Below are 20,207 nucleotides of genomic sequence, written 5' to 3' on the forward strand. Positions count from 1 at the left end.
ATGAGAAGTATTTTAATTTACAACATATATTTAATGAAGTATACAAATTAATCTGCTTTCTTAGTCGTTCGTGTCTTCTTAGTGGGAAGAGGTTTCTGAGACCGTAACACAGCACTAGCTCGTCGTAGTGCAGCCTATAAAAGTAATTCATAAATTATTAAAAATTCTGATTACATTTGAGATCGCAGATTTATCTCGCAGCCGATAATAATTATACGATACCTTGGTAAGATCCACGCGATACTTGTTCTTTCTAAGCAGAGTTTTCAATTTATGAAGGGAGCGACGAGCCCCGGCCTTCATCGTGCTCTTTACGTTAGCTTTAGCCGGTTTGTTAACTGACTTGGCCTTCTTGTAGACGACAGTAAATCCCTTCTTGTCAGGAGTATCAACGATACCCACGCTCTTACGATGAACTAAACCCGAGTATCGATAACTGCTCAGATTCGTCAGGTTATTGGATTCCTAAACAATTACAGATTTATAAAATAGCAGGAAATATTGTTGAAGCTTAATTTTTTAAGTTAAACGTAATCAACGATGCTTTAGAAAATATTGTGAGCTACGTACCGTAGAAAACGGCTTGTTAATGTTGCGCTTCTTGAGAAGAAACGCATTATTGTCACGGATTATCATCCAATTCAAGTGCGACGACATCTTGAACTTCCTGCTACATTTGTTAGAAAAATTTTGTTATTTTATATAAATATTTTTACATTATAATTCTTTATTATAATTATAAATTTTAAATAATGGACGTTTAATTAAATTAATTATTAAGTACGCAATCAATTTGCTGGTAGGTTATGCATACTCGACTACAAGAAGACTTCGCAAATACTGCACTACGAAAGTATTTAACAATTTAAAATATATTACGGTTATAACATATTTGTTTCAGCACAATGACTTATTTAAAAGATTACTAAATTAAGATAATAAACAAAAATTTACACATACCACGTGCAACAGCAGGAATATCGACAAGAAAGAGTTTATCAAAATGGCGGAAGAGAACACAGGACATTACCGATGAATATATGGGACATAGAAGGAATACGGTACAATATAATTATTCAACCGGAAGTTAAAATAATTTCTTTTCAGTTTTGAGAAGCTCCGCTACAGACCGCCACGGACAAATCGAGGTAGCGTTGAATCGACGGATACAAAATTACAAGTTTTATTCTTCTATAATACATGGCAAGTTCAATTTAATTAAATAAATTATTGCACGTAAGTATATATTTTAAAACATTTTTTTTTATGTAGTACCTGGCGTGAGGCTTAAATCCTAAACTAAATCCTTATATTTTACGACGTAAAGACACTTTATAATTTATTGTAAATGCAAAACCTGAACGTTTCAACATATCGATAAAATTCTTTATATAATAATAGAATAAAAATTACCGTGTTCATGTTAGCGTCTCATTATTGAACGGTAATTCAGAAAACGTGCCCGCTAAATCAGTTTTCTCGTACTCGATGCATTCTCGCTTTTCTTTAGAAAGATCGGCGGCCTGAAAATCTTGTGGAATAAAAATCTTCGTCACGGATATGTATTTCCTGTCGGCCTCGGAAAAATGCTGCAGCTGGGACCATCTCACGGCTACATCCTTGCGCACACATTTCCTAAACGCTAAGCAGTGAAGGTGACGCAATTTCTCGTATTTAATTCTCATGAATCCCATTTGGCTCAGTGCGTACCTCCAGGATTTCATTAGTCTTGCGTTTGCACCAACGTGCTTCGAGTCTGGGCTCACGATAATCAGTATACCGCCACTTTTTAATACATCATATGCTTTTTTGCAGGAGATATACCTCTGCTCTGGACAAGGCAAATACTCCAGGAACAGGGAGAACACCACAGAGTCAAAGAAATCCATGGGCAATTGACGAATCTCCCGTGTGTTTTGCGATAGAATTATTTCCTTTGCAACTGCAACGTTTAAGAAATCACATTGATGGACCCCGTCTTCCGTAGGAATTAAATCTATTGCGGTAACGTTAAACGCATCGTCGGTGCTTAGAGGATTGTAGCAACTTCCTACATCCAGTACTGATATCCTTCGTTCAGAAAAATCTTGCATTCCGATTTTGGAATAACGCGATTCATCTTCGTGACTCGTTTGTTCTTCGCAGCTTGATTTTGCCGAAGAGAAAATTATCTTAGCGTTTATATCCTTTTCTCTTTTATCATATTTTTCTTTACCACCGTGAAGAAAATATTGCTTACACTGAGCTTTTATCCATTCCATTCTGCAGTACGTTCTCGTTTGCAAATCTGCGTTGTTACTCGCCCAGCATTTGACAGCCAGTTTTTGCATTGACGCAGCGTACTCCTAAAATTAATTAAAATTAATTTCACATTTTATTCGGCTGTTCGTAAATGTATTTGTAAATGTGTATTAAAAAGATAATCGGTTTTAATTAAATTTATTACCTGCAAAACGTCGTTTCGCGCCAAATGACGTCTCCATGCAACTTCAGGACCATATTTTTGACACTCGGTACGTAGTAGAGCATGAATTCCTTTTACGGTATCAGCTAGTCGTTTATGTTCCTCTGTCGCCATTCGATTGCCTTTTTTTCTCTTTTCCTGCGATATTTTAAGTAGAAAAATTCCTTAGTACTTTGTTAAGACCGCGTGTTTTGTCACGTTCTGTCAATAACGGAGCAGAACGGAGCTCCGATAAACGGAGACTAACCTCTTCATATATTTACATCTGCTTGGCGTATACCGCTATACTGACGATATTCAGTTTCATGTATGGTCGTTTATTAATAATTACTGAAAATTAAATTAATTTCAGGATAGTAATAATATTATAATATTATAAAATTTTCAGTCAAAGAGTAATTATATCTAGGAAAGAACGTTTTAATTAATATTGTCTTTTTTTTTTTAGGTACATGTGACATGATAATGGATATCGATACGGCGTAATTTATCGATAAATTTGACATCAATTTGCAAATTGAAAGCATTCGTGTTTCCTTTGAAAGATGAATATTCTAATTTCATAAATTTGACACACGATTCTTTGATTATAACGAATTATTTCTCAAAAAAGAGATTAACAAAATGTTGCATGAGATCTTGTTGTCACTTTGGGGATGTTCAACCAGTGTGTCACAGATAATAGAGACGAACGTAAGTGCACGTCGTATATTGCATTAAACAAATATTAACATGTAAATTAATTATTATGATAATGTATAATTTTTTTTTTATTTGACATGCCTCTTATTAATTTTTTTTTCCAGTCTGTGGATCTTGACAAGTATTTACACCCTGGGGAACGAGCATTACTTAATAAAATAATGGATATTGTAAAAAAATGTAATGTAGTACGAAATTTTATACAGACAGTAAGCAATGAAGATGCAAAAGGTTTGATGAAAAACTTTATGAAACATGTGCAATTTGCATAATTGTGTCATGCTTAATACAATTGTTTTTAATTGCAGAATATGTAGCTTCTGGCCTGTATATACGTGCTCTATGTGATGGAATGGATCAAGCACTAGAGCCATTTCGGGAGGAAATAATAGATTTGGAAAATATTGTTTTAAACAATCGTCATACCCCATTGTCATTAATTCTCTGTAGTGTTGAAAAGTATACTTGTCTGTTTTCTGTATTGCATTCTATCATTCGCGAGGTACATATATTTTTCTGGGCAAAGTATTTTGTATCACAGCTACAGTTTATTATAAGAATGCAAAGGCTATTATTCTAATTTATTTTTTTTTATTGCAGATTCATACACAAAAACTCCATGGCTGTAAATTATTACAATGCTTACATCAGCGCATGCACACTGGAGTACCTGAAATCAACTCTACTTTGGAATTGTAAGAAGTTTATTTGTAATAAAAATTTAATAATATTAATCGTATGTTTTTTTATTCATTTTTAGGATGGCTCATTCTGTTCACATTGTTTTCTACAAGCATCTAACAAGCTGGCTTCTGTATGGACATCTGGAGGATACTCACAGGGAGTTTTTTATACAGAAAACATCAGATTGTGAGAAAACCTTAACATTTGAAGATGGAAAGAACGATATTGATACACGCGAAACCACGAGTAATAATATTATTATCAATATGTGGGACTATAATATCCAAATAGATATGCTTCCATCATATATTAGACCGTCACTGGCGAGTAAAATTTTGACCATCGGTCAGACCATTATTATGTTTGGAAATGATCCTAGACAAAAAAAAGGTACGCATTGCAATTTATAATTATTTAAAGGAATAAACTAGCTTGTTAAAGTATTTATATTGTTTTTTTATGCAATAAATAACTGCTTGTTTTAGATTTTAGCATGTCATCTAAGACGGAAAATTCCGTGTGGGGCGACAAAGAATACGAGTATTTCAGAAAACTTCAGAATCTCCAAGAAAAATCTGTTTTTAATATTGTCGAGTTTGACCGCACAATTAATGAATTAAAACAGTGCGTAACCGAGCTTCTGTGGCATGTGGCTGTCGAAGAAGCGCAGCTAATGCAGCAACTTAAACTAGTGAAGGAATTCTTTTTGATGGGACGCGGTGATTTTTACTTAGAATTTATCAAACTCACGGCGCATATTCTAAATAAAGCGCCTATGATTCATACGTCTAGAGATATTAATCTCGCATTTCAAATGGCGCTGAGAAAGATGCATTTAAATGATGAAAGCGCTATTGATAGTTTTAATTTCGTAGTGCCAATGCTGCCTTCTGAAAACGAAGATGTCGATACAGACGCCACCGATCTCGCCGATAACGAAAAACAAGATCCCAATGGTATGTATTTCTGTTGCTGTATCGTTGTAAATTATTTTTAAAATATATAAAGATAAGATAGTTAAATGTTTTTATTTTAGAGAAACGTGGATGGGGCATGATCACTTTAAAATACAAAGTTGTTTGGCCACTGCATCTGTTCTTTAATCCAACTGCATTGAACGATTACAATACTTTATTTCGCTTCTTGTTGAGAGTTAAAAAAACTCAGATAGATTTGTGGAATCTCTGGAGTGAACATATGCATCATAAGAATATGTAAATTATATTTCCATGAATGTTACAAGATCATTAATATTTTTATAATTTTTAATCACATATCATAATAAAATTTACAGCGATATCGGCGTGATTCAATTGAGAAATAATTTGATTTTTATCATCGATAACTTGCAGTATTATCTGCAAGTAGATGTAGTAGAGAGTCAATATACCGTAATGGAAACGAGTATGAAAAACACACAGAATTTTGAGGATATACAGAAGGCGCATTCTATATTTCTGGCTAACGTTATGTCGCAAACTTTTTTGTTAGACAGTGGAACAGGAAAAAAGAATTCCGTAAGTATTATCAGAATCGTTATTATTAAATTCAAAATTATGTGGAATGTTACAGATTTAGCAAGTTGCTTTTCGCATTATAAAGTCGTTAATTAATTAAATACACAAATTTCGGAAACATCCTTACGAGATACTGTCACCTTTTGACGTGTATAATTATTTTTAACAGGTCAATAAATTGATACATATTTTGTTGCGGTTGTGCGACGACTTTATCTTACAAGCGTCTATGTGGGAAGTTGGTAATCTTCTTTTAACGGAGAAAGAAGAACTCAAAACGTTATGCGAAACACTCAATAGTGTAATGGACTGGTTGACAAAGACGTTACATAGAGTTCGTGCACAACCTAGTGGAGAACATTTAGCTCGATTGCTATTGAGATTAGATTTTAACAGGTGGTTTAGTAAAAAGATTTAAATGAGATAAAAAAGCATGCGATGAATTACATCGTAGTAACGCTGATATATAATTTCCATCTAAGTGTATTATAATACTCTACCAATAATTTGAATATTTATTCTAAATAGTACTAATGGCAGTACGATAAATACTTGGTAAGTTGTACATGTCACACATGTTTTGTAATATAATTATTGGTCCTGTTTAAGCAAAAGTCTTAATCTATTATTTAATAATATAGAAATACATATTCTATAATATATCACAAGTATGAAAGAATTTTTAAAACTCTTGTTTCTTTATTTAAATATATTTCATATTGCGATATGAATTTCTTCGTTCGCGTTAATTATTTTTATTCATTTTGTTACTCGCATCTTATGGGAAACAAGAATCTTAAATAAAAAGGCGAACAATGTTTGAGATCAAGTATTAACATTATCATTAAACTCTTTGTGATCTTTTAAATTTTGATCGTAAAGAGGATTAATATATAATTTTATTAAATTATTCATCAAATTATAATATTTTACGTATTGTAAATTACTCGTTTATATAAAATTCTTAGTTTATTTTTATCGTAGATTTTTAATCGCTATCGTCATTGTAATCTTCGTCATCATATCCATGTGTGCCATTATATTTCCGTTCATGCAATTGTATTGTGTTTTTGATAGACGCATCAGAAGCTAATTCTTCTGCGGTGACACCGTCATTATTCTTTAATGTCGTATCGGCATCGTGCTCTAACAATAAAGTTATTATTTCCAAATGTCCATGACTTGCTGCTACGTGCAGCGGCGTGTCGCCCATTTTATTCTATAATCAAAAAAAAAAAGATTAAAAAATAATCTTATGAAAAATAAGGACAAATAATATACGGTTTGCAAAAAATTTATACTTTGCAATATTATAATTTAAAATTTATACGATTTAATTTGGTTCTAATTAGAAATACAAATTGTTTTATATTTATTCTCTTACTTGAGCATTTACCACAGGATTCGGTAAATTGAGAAGCTCTTTGGCGCATTCCAAATGTCCGGTACGGGCTGCCCAATACAACGGAGTGTTTCCAGCTGCGTCTAAGCCTGTTCCCGATATACCCTGCTTCAAGTATTCCCTCAGAAATGAAATATTACCTCGTCTTGCAGCGTCATGCAGTGGCAACTCGATCTCTAGCGTTTGTTCTTCAACTGAAATAAATTATGAATATAAAAAAAAATATTACATCGACGGTAAGTATAATCCATTTTTTTTTTTACCATATGCGACAGGTATTAATCCATTTTTATCTCCACATTTAGCCCTCCACCAATTTGGATCGGTATCTTTATCATAAACATAAAGTAAGTCACCTTCTTCGAACGATAACTCATCTGCCTGTAAAAAAAAAAGTAATTACGCCACGTTACATATTACGAGATATAATTACGTATACGTTAAATATACGTATAAAAATATGTTTTCATAATAGATTTCTACAAATGTACTCACACGTTGTGCAGTATACTTGCATAACGTCCTGACCACTTTTACCTTACCTTAAAAATGATATATAATATTAACACGTTTATATCAACCACTATTTTATTTATTATTTTAAAAACAATTTTTTAAATATTTAATTGCAAAAGCCAAGTTTATTTAGTCAATAAGATTATTGTTCTAACCTAACTAACACAATAATTATATACATTTTATTAGTAAGATTACATAAAATAATTTTTTTTTAATTCAACAAAATTATTCTTTTAAATTTTTAATTTTCTTATTTTAAACATACAATTCGTATTTGATAGATTATTTTTTTAATAGATTGAAAAGGATTGGGGTGTGTATAATATAACCTTAAATTTAAAAATAAAATTTTATTGAGTTTGCAATAAATATAATTGTTATAATATAAATAATAAGTATCCATATAGTACATTTATACAGAAATTTTTATGTACACATATCAAAATTATTTTTTTTATTTACAATCACCCATTAGAAGCAAGTACTTCAAGAATTATATTATGCAAATGCTTAGATAATGTTATCAAAATGTGCATAATAAAACTGCAAATTATGTATTGAAATGCCAGGTAGAATTACAAATCGACATATCATTAATTTAAAGTATAATTACCAGGTTTCCAAGTGGTTTTAGGTGGCACAGGTGTTTTTACAAGTACACTCATGGCTGTCTAATACTATCATCATATCAGTTCAATGACTCACACAGATATATTCACAACGCGCAGCTACATACTCTAGCCATGGTTTTAATGCACTAACGTAGAAATTATCTAAATCTTCTTTTTTGCCACCTTCATAAATAATATCATATCTGAAAATAAAAAAAAAAGAAATTAATTTAATTTAAATATTTAAAATTAAATTGCCTTTGATTAATTAAAATTATTTAAAATAAAATTAACTTTTAAATAATTCACGTCAAGTAATATAAATTTTAATATATTACTGTAAATAATATTCGTATATGTAAAATACTCACTAAAAAATACAACTAGTACAAAAGCTATCATAATCCACACCCAACATCTCCATTTCGAATGGGTGTGTTCTTCCAATTTTAGAGATTCTTTCTTTAATTTTACAGCATTTATATCAGTCAATTTATCGGACATTTCTAACGAGCCGATATCTTTCTTTATAATTGCACTCGCCGCTAACGCGTGTTCCTTCATGGTGCTCGTCATGGAAAGCATATTTTCGGCGATCTTCTCTTGGATATTACGATTGTACTTTACAATAGCGTCCAAATCGTCGTCCTGAATATTAGAACTTGATAATCGTTGTCGTAATCCATCTTTGTTAGCATCTGTAACATTTAAAATGTTAACCAGATATAATATTGAGAATTATATATGTATAAAAGTATTTTTAATTGCATGTCTAAGTAGAAAATTACCTTTGTTGGTGTGAAATAATTCCGCCCGTAATTCTTGATTGTACTTGGCGATCGTTTTTTGGTGTATCTGCGTTGTGATATTCGTACTGGAGGAATTATTGGTGGATACTGAATTTTTTGATAGCGATTGTGCAGCTACTATTCTTTCCACTGGGCTTGTCAACTTCATCGCGTTTATTACGCCTTTCAGAAAATCTACGCGTTTAACATAGCCCATCATAGTATCTTTGGATGGTTTACTATAAAAATTTTATCTTGATTTTATTTAATCTTAAAATAAAGACTTTATTACTAATTATTGTCATGCAAAATTTAAAACACTATGTATCGAAAATAGTACGTGTTTTATCGTATAATTTAAAGTATTACCTTGGTAGAGCTTGCAGCTTATTTATCATGTCATCCAAAGAAAGTATATACTAAAATAAAAGAATACAATTAAAAATTAATTCCATATGCAAATAAGCTTCGTTTATCAATAAAAAAAAATGTTACACAATAAAAATTTTAATAAATATTATAATATAATTTCGGATTGTAAATCTAATATGTTTCGTGCTAAGTTTTGTTTCGGGTAAATTAATCATATAAAATTATTTCGATAATTAACAAAACGTCAAAGCTGACACGTGTTAAACAGAAAAGCGTGACAGAAACATAAAGGTTAGAAGTAAAATATTTTAATGTACCTTCTCCAGCTTCCAGTCTTTGTGGGGATCATCTTTCGCTATTAATTCGCAACGCGTTAGGAGTCGTTTGATATCAATTTCCAGTCTAGTCATTTCAATCATTTTGCATATACACTGGAAGATAGATATAGAATTTATTCCGGCGACAGCGGCTTGCGTAAGGCAGATATGGCATTTATTGCGTCCAGCATACGTGACTTCCTCCCTCTTCCCCCCGCCGGATCCCCACCCTTGGCCACCCAGTACGGGAGATGTGGTAGTGGGGCGCGTTCTCCCTCAGTCCTCGACGAACGGCGCTCCGCGACACATGCACGTGCGCGCTTTGTGTGTAACTTGACGGACACTACGCTAAGGTCACGTACGCTAGCCGCCGTCGTCGAAGTAAACGCTATATTCGCCTTCCAGTGTACATACGTGGCGTGTAGAAAATCCGAAGCACTTCGCGTTTCTAGCTTTTAACGTGTACGAACGTGCCGCTGCGTATAAACGTATGATGATCTATCTAAATTCGGTCTACAGTAGACTACACACGCAGTGGCTGTAGCTTACAGTACAATAGTTCAGATTAAAACAAAAATCTCGTTAGTTTTAAATTAAAAAAAATATCCACGTTACCCCTGACAGAATAAAAATCGTATTTCAACCCTAAATCTCGAATTTATTTTTGCAAAAATTTAAATAATAATTTGTTACATCGATATATTATTAAGCTTGGGCACAATGCGCATTTATATCAGCTACATGCTATGTACAAATATCTAGAAACAAATTAGATTTATTTGTGTGGTGGCCACGTCCACTGATTAGATGGTGCCTCTTGTATTAGTTTTTCCCAAGGCTTCCAGATTAACATCTTCTCCGCCAACGATATCTCATTCTTTGCCTGTATTATAAGCTCCTCCACTTGCCCGCAACCTATCTTGTCCTCTATAGCTTGTACATTTTCATTCTGCGAAATATAATTCTTAATTAAAACGAATAAGTAGTACTATTACGCGGTATAATTGTTCCAATGAGTATCGTTTTCACCTTTTTTACAACCTGTAGTCTATTCTTGGTCATCTTTTCTGTTTCTTTGCGATAAGTGTAATTCTTTGGAAACTTTTCTAGCACTCTCAAAATTCTGGTGTACAGCGGAATCAATTCCATGTGAGGATTCTTGCAAACGGCTAATCCTTTCAAATTCGTAGACTGTAAATGAAAAGCGATTGTTTTATAATTAAGCGAGTTTTGTCTTTGCGGCAGGTTATCTTATTACTTAAATCACAATCGATGAATAATATTGTAAACATATGTTACGACGAACGTAGAATCTTAATGAGGCATATTCATTTATAAACGTTCAACAAATAGCAAATAATTTACCTTTTTTAGTACACCTGCCATGGTCAGAACAATATTATCTAACACTTCACACGAGAGATCTCTACGTCGTTGATTTCCTAACCTCAAAAATTGAACCTGTTATGTACTCTTTTACAAGTTAAGGACTAACCTGTTTGACGAGTTTCAGAACATATTAATGCTGCAACATTATATTGTATAAAATATAAATCAATGCAACGAGAGCTTTTACAAATTATTTCGATATTGAATTTTTCTAGAAAAATTGTACAATCAATTAAACAAGTTTAAAAGAATTTAGTTAATCTATTTCAAAGGCAGAGAGAATGTGTAAGAAATAATTTAAAGATAGAACGATTTTTTATTTTTTCCGCATATACAAAGTTGTGTTTATCGGTTAGACTTGGCGACGCGCTCCAATTCGTCCTTCTTCTTGATCGCGTACGAATTCGACGAACCCTTAGCGGCATTAATAAGTTCGTCGGCTAAGCATTCGCCGATTGTTTTAATGTTGCGGAATGCGGCTTCTCTCGCGCCAGTACATAACAACCAGATGGCTTGATTAACACGACGTAACGGGGATACGTCCACGGCCTGTCGTCGTACTGTACCGGCACGTCCAATACGCGTCGAGTCTTCTCTAGGGCCAGAGTTGATAATGGCTGTGACAAGAACCTAAAACACAAACGTTGAAATCAAACACAAAGTTTAACGTTTATAAAATTGCATTATATAAATTAATTACGTACAATTTTCAAGCAAAACATTAGTTAACATTATCGATACCTTTGCATTACATTTTCCAAGATATAATTATTTTAATGCAAGTGCAAAGGCTAAATGTAAAGCTTTGAGTAACAAACTCACCTGCAGAGGGTTCTCGCCAGTGAGAAGGTGAATGATTTCAAAGGCGTGTTTAACAATTCGCACAGCCATTAATTTCTTTCCATTATTTCTGCCGTGCATCATGAGCGAATTTGTTAGACGTTCCACAATAGGACACTGAGCTTTCCTGAAACGTTTTGCAGCATAGCGTCCCGCCGAATGTGGAAGGTATTTAGCATTCTTCTCCTTAACTGCGATGTAATCCTGTAGAGACATGTCGTTCACTTGGACATCATCGCAGTTCCAGCGGCCGAACAATTTGATCTCTGGCAGTTCGGCCGGCATGGTTACCGGTAATGTATTTGTGGTCGCCACCACCATATCTTCGAAAGCTTCCTTGTCATCCATTGTTTATCTGTTAACGAAAAGATACAATTCATTAATTCAGAATACCATAATAAAGCCTCAAGTAAATTCTAAAGCTTGTACAGCATAACAATAACGTAATGATAATTAGAGTAGCAATACCGATTCGTTTAAATTAATAAATTAAATTCGATAGCAATTAAACGACGAAAGATTAGAGAGGAATATTTATATTTTCGGGAGGGGCTAATCGCTTTGTTTAGACGTATATACCAAAATGCGAACGGCGGGGAAAGAACGACGCGACTCGGCGGAATTTTACGTTGCGGCTAGTTTATCGTAAGCGACGCGAATGCACCGAACTCATTAGACTTATCGATGAGAAAGTCCGACAGGCCACCGAACGAGCAAAACATGTGGCCACGCGGTCACATGTACCGCTGCCGCGGGTGTACCTTCTTCCCGAAATACCGTACGTTTTTCCACAGTTGCACGATCACTCACGAGTTCTAGCAGTCCTCGGTACGTAAACGATGTTAACGCGCGCGGCCTCGCTACAAAATTATCCCAAAGTAACGGCTATTTCTCTTCTGTGACTTACGTTCACGTCTTCGTCCGTGCAAGCGTGAACAGGAAAAGGCCATGACACCGAGAGTGCCATCTACCTATGATCGCCGGATTTCGAATACGCTGATCAAAGCCGGAGCCCCCGCATCGCGAACGCGAATCCCGCGGCTCTAACGTTCACGTCCGTACGATATAAAATTGTCTGCGCGAAAGCGATTATTAAAATCGACCCGGTGACGGCGGATCATGGAACGAGCGTTCATCGAGTGCACGATCGCTGATTTGATTACTAACTAAATGCGGGAGTAGCTTCGTGAGGCTCTTCGACAGGTGACGCCAGCGGTCCGTGTTCGTCGAAATATTCACGGACGCGTCTGATTGGTCAGCTAACGGTGGACTTATCCCGCCGCCTCGCGCGGGAGCATTTCACGTCGCTTTTCGCTCCTTTTCCGCGCTAGATCGCCTTCAGAACACCGTAAAGTATTTCCAGCCTCGTTGCCAGTCACCGTAGCCAACCGGTCAGCACATACAGAGCGTTCGGTACTCGTCGCGTGCTCGAATTAATTGCGCTGCAATTTCGAATTGGCGATGGTTGCGCGCCCGTTTTCGGCTGCCATGTTAGTTTCGCGGATCGGTCGGGAAGCAGCGAGCGGGCCACCGCTCTGTAATTAATCGCGGATTTAGCTCGTTAATAGTGCAAAGTGGGCTCGAAGGTTCGTCGAACGTGCAAGCTGGAGTGACGAGCAACCGGGGGAATGTGTAGGTTATCGCCGATCTTCCCGATTACTGCCGTTTCGTAGATCGTAACCGGCGCTGCGCCGCGGCGAGGGGTACCGGGCACCGTTCCGTAAGCGCAGATTCCCGTGCCATAGACACGCAATTATGACCCTTACGCTCGGCCAAGAAAATCGACACGACTGGTAACATCTTCGTCACGTATAATATCACAGAGATTTAGGTAGTTAAATGGCTATAATTCGGTACTCTATTCCGAGAGAAAGTCTGCCACTGAGGAGGAGGGGGGGGGGAGAGAGGGGTATGATATATCGCATCGATACTACGATCGGTTATTCTGAAAGTATACGTGATAAATAATTTTTTTACGACTAAAGGAATAAAAGAGAATAATCAGGACGAATTCATTCAAGTGCCCTTTGATAATCGCGGTATCATTTAATATTAAATATTATTAACGCGATATTTCTTATGAATTAATGAAATACTTTAATTAAAGTGCATATTTTATACGTAACATTTGATAATGCCCCTCGTATTTTTGAGATAACAGTAGCTCGTAATTGTGGCCGTTAATATTTTGATTATCATATTTAGAAGGTTGTAAATGCACGGAATTAGTTCACTGCGTCCCGCGCTCCGCGTTTTCACGCGGCTGGTGAATTTGTGATTTCTGCGATAAACATAAAGTGCGGGAATTAATTTTCGAAGTACGTAATTAAAGCGTATGTAAAGTATGTGAAGTTCACTAGTGCGCGTAACGAGGTGTGCGTTTGCTGGAAATATAACGTTACCTCGACGAAGCCGACGAGGAGGATTTCTAAGACGGGACTCGCAGCCGATGGAGACGAAGTTCGATCTTCTGGATGGTGAGTAAATTAAAATTAATTCCGCATTATGCAAATACATACTTTGCTCTTTTGATTTCAAATTACTAAATATTCAAGTTAGTCTTTTACATTCGGGCACGTGTATTTATAATGCCTCGACCTAAATAAAAAATGGTAAAGAACTTTCGATAATTGACATTTTTTTTTAGAACAATTGGTGATTATGATATAATTTATTTTTTACAGGCGAGGACCCGGGATTCTGGTGATAAGACGGAACACCGCAACGAACAGGGATGGAACTTGATTTTCTGAATGGTGAGTAAATTAAAATTAATTCCGCATTATGCAAATACATACTTTGCTCTTTTGATTTCAAATTACTAAATATTCAAGTTAGTCTTTTACATTGAGGCACGCGTATTTATAATGCCCTGGCCTAAATAAAAAAATAGTAAAGAACTTTAGATAATTGACATTTTTTACAGAACAATTGGTAATTATGATATAATTTATTTTTTACAGATGTGGATTTGGGATTCTGGCGATAAGACGGGACACTGCAACGGATGGAACACAACTGGGATGGAACACAACCGGGATGGAACACAACCGGGAGGGAACACAACCGGGATGGAACTCGATCTTCTGAACGGTGAGTGAATTAAAATTAATTCTACATTATGCAAACATCCGTACGCTGCCCTCCCGTGTTTAAATTACTAAATATTCTAGTTGCTTTTGCACATTTTAATACACGCGCCCGCACGTTTTAATTTAAGCGGGGTAAACAATTTTCGATAATTAACATATTTCCAAAACGATTGGTAATCGTAATATATTTATTTTCGACGGTGAGAGCTGGGGAGTTCTTCGTGTACCTAGAGAGTCATTACCGTTGTGGGGATAATTAGGAGAACAATTTTATGAGCAGGAATAAAAGCGCGGTTAGGCTCTTGCAAATTAGGTGTATAAATTCGGTACTCTACTCCCTGGTCTGAACTCCAGACTCTCTGTCTCTTTGTCTCCGAGCTCGTCTACTTCAAACCGCTCTTTCTAATTAATCCTGTAAGTAATAATTAAGCACGCCTTTTCTGCTTGCGGTCCCGCTTCCGGTTAGCCAAAATGTTTTTATATCTCTTGTTTCTATTCCATTTCCTAACTTTTAACACACATTTATCTGTTTCAATACGATTAATGGATTAAATCCAGCAAACTCAATGAAATATGCATAAAATTCAGCCGGGCGTATTCGAAAAGCTCCCGTCAATAAAGAGTCAGTTCGATAACCCAATAAATGCATTAAAAAAAATTGTGTTTACTTACTGCATTATTAAATATGTGCATATATGATGCACGCCACTCAAAGAGAGGAATATGCAATCAATTTATACGTTGTTGACAAAATTCAATAAACGCATCTTTTTCGTATCGGTACGGAAACATCGCACCGGGCGAATGTCACACGCACAAAGTGCCGTACGTCGGTTTATAAGCTATTTATGCTAATGGCGCATCAAAGAGAGAGCGAGAAAGAGAGACAGACGAAGGGGAAGAGATAGAGAGACAGAGAGGAGCGGTCGACTCATCGCCGTTGGTGAAGTCGTAATTGCTTTTACGCGAATGCAATTACGGGGCTTTAACGATGACGCGACGCGCTTAATTGCGTTTATATTCGCGCGGGATACCTACGTAATGAAGAAGACAATGGGGCGAGAGAACGGGGGCGAATGGACCGCGCAACGTCAACGGGTAAGGTAGCTGTCGTAATTTTTTCACGTTCCACACACTTTCTTTTTTTTTTTTTTTTTTTCTTTTTTTTTTATTGCGGCCGCTTTTTAGAGAATGGAAGGACGCCCGCCGCCGTCCTCGAGCATCCGCGTAAGCCAAGTTTCCAATTAGCAAAGGCACAGAAGACTTCTCGTTATAAATGGGAGTTCGAAATCAGACAAAACGCGCTTTATAACGAAACGATTTACATCGTTGAATTCATTTCCATGAGATTTACCGCGTTGGAGAGTTTTTTTTTTGTTTTTCCTTTCGAAATTTTTATTTACCGGCTACGTTCCTTTGGATCATCGCGCCAGGTTTCGTTCGCCGAAAGTGCTAGGGGGGTATTAACAATTATAGACGAACACGAGAAATCTCCGCAGCTCGCACTGTTTTGAAAATCGAGCCTCGGAGAGAACAAGGGGGAGTAAAGTTCGGATTATTCAACAAACAGCCGAAACAAAGCGCCGTGTACCACGCCGGTCGGACATCCGAAAGCGAAACGCCGGTGTTTATAGACGATAACAGCGATTTTCATGGTGGTCCAAATAAACGTGCGCGCAAACGGACGTGTGCCATTAGATATTTACGCGCGTCGAAGCTCGTCGTTGACGATTCGGTCATATGTGAGTTTTATTGCCTTTACGTCGGATCTTACTTAAAGTAATAAAGTGGAACCCGAGATGGGTTAGCAATCCGGACGGTGGGTCGTAAATTTCTCATACCGTACGGTTGCTCGCCCGGCCGTCTCCTCGAGCTCTCCAGCCCACCCATCCCCCTTACGTTCCCTAGCCCTCCCTACCTTCTGCTCGCTCGTCGAGCACGATTTCAACCCTATTCACTCGCTGTGACCCTCTGTGCACCCGCTTTCTATATAGGCCCTTACCATCGGCGAGGCAACGAAATAACAGATTATTACAGCGATGATTGTTTCGGATATGTGCCACCATCAATATGGTGGTTTTAGGTTTACGCGGGTTATTATGGGATTAACTGGTTTAATAAATCGACCGAATAAGCACCGTTTTTTTTCCTCTCTTTTTTTTTTGTTTTATTTTTTTTTTCTTAATTTTTTACTTATTTTATTTTTGCACTAAACGCAGCTAGGATTTTAATTTAATAATATACAACGTAAGTCTTGTCAGAGTAGTTTTTTTTATTATTTCTCTTGATACAGTATTAATGCTTTAGGGTCTAAGCTAATGAACAAGCTTAATTAAATTTGTACTGCGCTTTAAATCCTGTCCTGTGGGCTCCCTTGAGCATCTCTCAAGAATGCTAGTAGTTTGCTATTTCGAGTCATCTTGGTGTCCATGTTGTTTTTTACTTTACAACTCTTGAAGTCGGTAGGGGGAAGGGGTGAATCTATTTGGCTTCTGCTGTACCTTGCCACCAGTATTTTTCTTTGTTCTTTTTATTTTTTTCTTCTCCGGTACTTGTCCTCTTTGTCTTTTTCTGGTAGGATTGTTCCGTATCTTACACATATCGCTGGTATTGTCTCTGCAGTTGGTTTCAGGATTACATAGTAAATTCTTTTTTTTCGTAGCTTTGCGTCTGCTAATATAATTTTATTTTATTATCGGTACGTTGTTCGCACCTTGTATAAATTCTTTGGCGACGCCAGCACTCGGCTATTCCACGTCAGAGCTTCCGCCAACTAATTCCGATTCTATTCGTCTTGATCCAACCGGCACAACTGCTTTCGCGTTACCGAAACGTCGCTCTCTGGCCCAAATTGCTTGCGTATCTCGTAACGCGATTGTCCACAAGAATCGTTGGCGTAAACGCGCCTTAAGAATGTCCCCCGGCGGGTAGCATTATTGCACTTTACAAGCGCCTGCCGCTTCTTCTTTTCATGCTCTCCCTCCGTCCACGTTGCTCTTCTCTCTCCGTTCGCCTCGCGCTTTCCAGCTCGTTGTCCTCCCTTCGTCGGTGGTAGGCGAGGGGGTAAGTCCCCGCACCGGAGAACCCCGCTGAGACGAGTTACGTTATATTCTGCGGCCCCGTAGCCTCATATCGTATTATTGTCATATTCCCTCGGTACGAGGGGGAGCGCGAGCGAGGGGGAAGGAAAGCGAGAAAGAGCCGGCTAGAAAGAGCGTAGGACGAGGATAGCGGAACAAACGACACATAGAAAAGCTCCTAATACTACTCGGTTTCTGGTCGCCGGTGTTGGTCGCTTCGGCAATGCACGTGCACGCTGAAACCGCTCGCTCGTGCGAGATAAATCGAAATACATCCTCAAGATACTCGCATACGCTGTTATTTCCCCGGTAGACCTTTCTCTCTCTCTTTTTCTCTCCGCTCGCCATCTCCTTGCTGCAACCCGGCAGGGAGATGCTGCACACGCACCTCACTTGTCGCCGTTGTAATGGAGCAATCTTTCCGCCACAGTTCGCTTTCCACTCGACGGCGCGTCGCGGTAAATAGCGTGCATGGCATTCGAGATGCATTCGTTTCGCGAAACACCGCGGGTTTTTCCATCGAGCCAATGACTCGAATCGGAAAGATAACCGAAAGCGAAGCGGTTTCGAAATAAAAATATAATACGTTCCTAAGGATTTTTTTTTTAAATTTATTATTTATTAATTTTTTTTTAATTTTTAAATAATAAGACAAATTTAGTTCGCTAAATAGTTGCGTAATAATTCGAGGAATTTTCAGGGGGGAAATTAAAATTAATTTTTTTTTTTTTTGCTTTGGAGTTAACGTTAACTAACACGTGCCGCGTGAATTGCGATACGACGAGATTTATGTTTACCGGCGATAAACGCAAGCTGTTTGCGGATTGTCCGTTTTCCGATTACGTCAGGGGCTTAATATTGCGAGTCGGCCGATAATTATGTTTCCCGGCAACACACTCGTTCGCGATAATTTCACCTGTCAGGCACCGGCGTCGATCCCTCGGCCTTACGCGCGTTGCGACGTGTAACGCCTAATTGGCTAATTATCTCCCCGCCGTGGCTCCTCTGTCCGAGGCAAAGAGGTTAATTATCGTGACAAGAGATCGAGGCATCGATTATGCGCGCGGAACCGGATAAATGAATTAGCACTTTGGATGCGATGCCGCGAATTATGGCTCGTTCGAGCGCGCGGCGAAGATGCGATCCTTGAGAACCCGGATCGACGTAATCATTACTTGATCGCCGAGGATCTAATTTGCAACCCGCCGCGTCGTACGTACGTTCGGAACTTCGCGCGCCTATTTCTCTCCGTCGCGCTTCAGAAGGCAGACAGACCGCGAGTTTCTGCTCTCGAAACTTTTCGGCCTCGGCTTAACTTACGTCACCGTTTCACGTCTCGAAGCCGCGTATTTCAATCACGCGAATTAGCGGTGTTTTACACGGTGTAAAAGTCGAAAATGACTTTCCGTTTCGTTCGATCGTGAAAGCGACGACGTAAAGAACATAACTCGCGACGAACCGGGAAGATAGGGGTGAGCGGGGGGGGGGGCGAAAGGGTGAACTCCCCCCGCGGTAAATCAAGGATATTTATCGTCTAATTCGGCGGAAAGCTCCGCCGGCCAAATTTGTCCCCGGATGCTCGATGTCTCTGCGTTTCGCTTGCCTTTCATTCGGCCCTCCCTCCCGCGGGCTCGCAGCTTCGCAGCTGGAGGGTCAGAAAGGCGAACTTATTTCCATTAGCCGAAGGGGGCGAGTGTATTCTCAAACGTCGCTGCCTCCAGCAGCAGGCAACGGCGCGGCCGCCGCTCTTTCCCCTTTGACTCTCCTCACCGGGTTCCCCCCCCCTTTCTCTTCTCCCTTCGCTTCGCGCCCTTCCGACAGCCCTTCTAACCGCACTAGGTCCGGTGATTATTTTTCATTTGCTCGTTTTTATCTTCTTTAGACTCTTTAGCGGCGTATTACGAGGGAAGCGCTGAAACGAGGAGCTCCGCTCTCCATTGCTCTTATTCGCGTATAGTGGCGGGATTTTAGCCGCACCTCGCGCACAACGTGTTTATTTATCGTCCGTTTATCTATCGTTTCGTAAGATTAATGAACACGCGGTATTTCTATAGAATTGGGAGTTAAAACGCCGACCTAAAGCGATCCTAATCGTCTGCTCGCAAAATTTTCTACGACACAGTTGGAGATTTAATTAAAGGTTGCATTATTTTTATTTTGATTGGTCGTTTATCGTGTCGTTACGTTGATAAGAATTGACGCGGCACGACGAGCGCGTTGTACGTATTCCGAGATGTTTTTAGCACTTCGAGTAGTCACGCGAAGAAACTCGTCACACGATATTACGTTTTATCTATGGCAGTCGAGCTCTTTACCAAAGTGTTATTCTACATGCTTCGAATCCGATTAAAGGCTTATACTTCGATATGTCAACGAAGTCATATGTGGGTAAGCTCGCAACCTATAAAGTGTCGGCTTTCATGCTACAAG

At 37.9% G+C, this 20,207-nt stretch overlaps 8 protein-coding genes across 11 annotated transcripts in view; 2 read left to right on the forward strand and 6 right to left on the reverse strand.

The window, feature by feature from the left end:
- Positions 1–8: 8 nt before the first annotated feature.
- On the reverse strand, positions 9–1,045 carry Rpl28 (ribosomal protein L28). Its single transcript, XM_070669787.1, has 4 exons — positions 961–1,045; positions 571–670; positions 223–465; positions 9–134 (listed from the first exon to the last, which is right to left on the reverse strand). The coding sequence occupies exons 2-4, from the start codon at positions 655–657 to the stop codon at positions 48–50; spliced, it is 417 nt and encodes a 138-aa protein (XP_070525888.1). The 5' UTR covers positions 658–670; positions 961–1,045; the 3' UTR covers positions 9–47.
- Positions 1,046–1,098: 53 nt separating this feature from the next.
- Positions 1,099–2,582, reverse strand: Samtor (S-adenosylmethionine sensor upstream of TORC1). The gene is made up of 2 exons (XM_070669779.1): positions 2,447–2,582; positions 1,099–2,345 (listed from the first exon to the last, which is right to left on the reverse strand). The coding sequence occupies exons 1-2, from the start codon at positions 2,576–2,578 to the stop codon at positions 1,419–1,421; spliced, it is 1,059 nt and encodes a 352-aa protein (XP_070525880.1). The 5' UTR covers positions 2,579–2,582; the 3' UTR covers positions 1,099–1,418.
- Positions 1,886–6,046, forward strand: Grip75 (gamma-tubulin complex component 4). Of its 3 annotated transcripts, none has more exons than XM_070669777.1 (10): positions 1,886–2,004; positions 2,913–3,157; positions 3,271–3,397; positions 3,475–3,668; positions 3,767–3,861; positions 3,927–4,240; positions 4,336–4,806; positions 4,887–5,064; positions 5,145–5,367; positions 5,537–6,046. In XM_070669777.1, exons 2-10 carry the CDS (start codon positions 3,089–3,091, stop codon positions 5,783–5,785), a joined length of 1,920 nt encoding a protein of 639 aa, XP_070525878.1. In that variant the 5' UTR covers positions 1,886–2,004; positions 2,913–3,088; the 3' UTR covers positions 5,786–6,046. The 3 variants fall into 3 exon arrangements, with proteins under 3 accessions (XP_070525878.1, XP_070525877.1, XP_070525876.1); XM_070669776.1 differs by lacking the exon at positions 1,886–2,004 and adding an exon at positions 2,383–2,513; XM_070669775.1 differs by lacking the exon at positions 1,886–2,004 and adding an exon at positions 2,638–2,771.
- Positions 6,047–6,248: 202 nt separating this feature from the next.
- LOC139110169 (osteoclast-stimulating factor 1-like) lies at positions 6,249–8,034 on the reverse strand. Its single transcript, XM_070669782.1, has 5 exons — positions 7,902–8,034; positions 7,265–7,311; positions 7,033–7,150; positions 6,752–6,963; positions 6,249–6,586 (listed from the first exon to the last, which is right to left on the reverse strand). Exons 1-5 carry the CDS (start codon positions 7,951–7,953, stop codon positions 6,356–6,358), a joined length of 660 nt encoding a protein of 219 aa, XP_070525883.1. The 5' UTR covers positions 7,954–8,034; the 3' UTR covers positions 6,249–6,355.
- Use1 (Vesicle transport protein Use1) lies at positions 7,624–9,598 on the reverse strand. The gene is made up of 5 exons (XM_070669790.1): positions 9,377–9,598; positions 9,057–9,106; positions 8,688–8,926; positions 8,271–8,597; positions 7,624–8,102 (listed from the first exon to the last, which is right to left on the reverse strand). Exons 1-5 carry the CDS (start codon positions 9,476–9,478, stop codon positions 8,062–8,064), a joined length of 759 nt encoding a protein of 252 aa, XP_070525891.1. The 5' UTR covers positions 9,479–9,598; the 3' UTR covers positions 7,624–8,061.
- Positions 9,599–10,013: 415 nt separating this feature from the next.
- Positions 10,014–10,881, reverse strand: Nd-13b (NADH dehydrogenase (ubiquinone) subunit ND-13B). The gene is made up of 3 exons (XM_070669788.1): positions 10,742–10,881; positions 10,406–10,567; positions 10,014–10,325 (listed from the first exon to the last, which is right to left on the reverse strand). Exons 1-3 carry the CDS (start codon positions 10,760–10,762, stop codon positions 10,152–10,154), a joined length of 357 nt encoding a protein of 118 aa, XP_070525889.1. The 5' UTR covers positions 10,763–10,881; the 3' UTR covers positions 10,014–10,151.
- Positions 10,882–11,061: 180 nt separating this feature from the next.
- Positions 11,062–12,658, reverse strand: Rps5a (ribosomal protein S5a). Of its 2 annotated transcripts, none has more exons than XM_070669783.1 (3): positions 12,513–12,658; positions 11,588–11,960; positions 11,062–11,395 (listed from the first exon to the last, which is right to left on the reverse strand). In XM_070669783.1, the coding sequence occupies exons 2-3, from the start codon at positions 11,951–11,953 to the stop codon at positions 11,111–11,113; spliced, it is 651 nt and encodes a 216-aa protein (XP_070525884.1). In that variant the 5' UTR covers positions 11,954–11,960; positions 12,513–12,658; the 3' UTR covers positions 11,062–11,110. The 2 variants fall into 2 exon arrangements, with proteins under 2 accessions (XP_070525884.1, XP_070525885.1); XM_070669784.1 differs by having other exon boundaries at positions 12,416–12,545.
- Positions 12,659–13,497: 839 nt separating this feature from the next.
- Positions 13,498–20,207, forward strand: part of LOC139110028 (zinc finger protein 608) — a 182,266-nt gene continuing 175,556 nt past the window's right edge. Inside the window, exons 1-3 of the mRNA XM_070669532.1 lie at positions 13,498–14,082; positions 14,290–14,361; positions 14,569–14,698. The gene's annotated coding sequence lies outside the window, so the exon portion shown is untranslated. The remainder of the gene's footprint in view (positions 14,083–14,289; positions 14,362–14,568; positions 14,699–20,207) is intronic.

The sequence above is a fragment of the Cardiocondyla obscurior genome, linkage group LG19 (assembly GCF_019399895.1).
Source record: "Cardiocondyla obscurior isolate alpha-2009 linkage group LG19, Cobs3.1, whole genome shotgun sequence".
NCBI classification, from domain to species: domain Eukaryota; kingdom Metazoa; phylum Arthropoda; class Insecta; order Hymenoptera; family Formicidae; genus Cardiocondyla; species Cardiocondyla obscurior.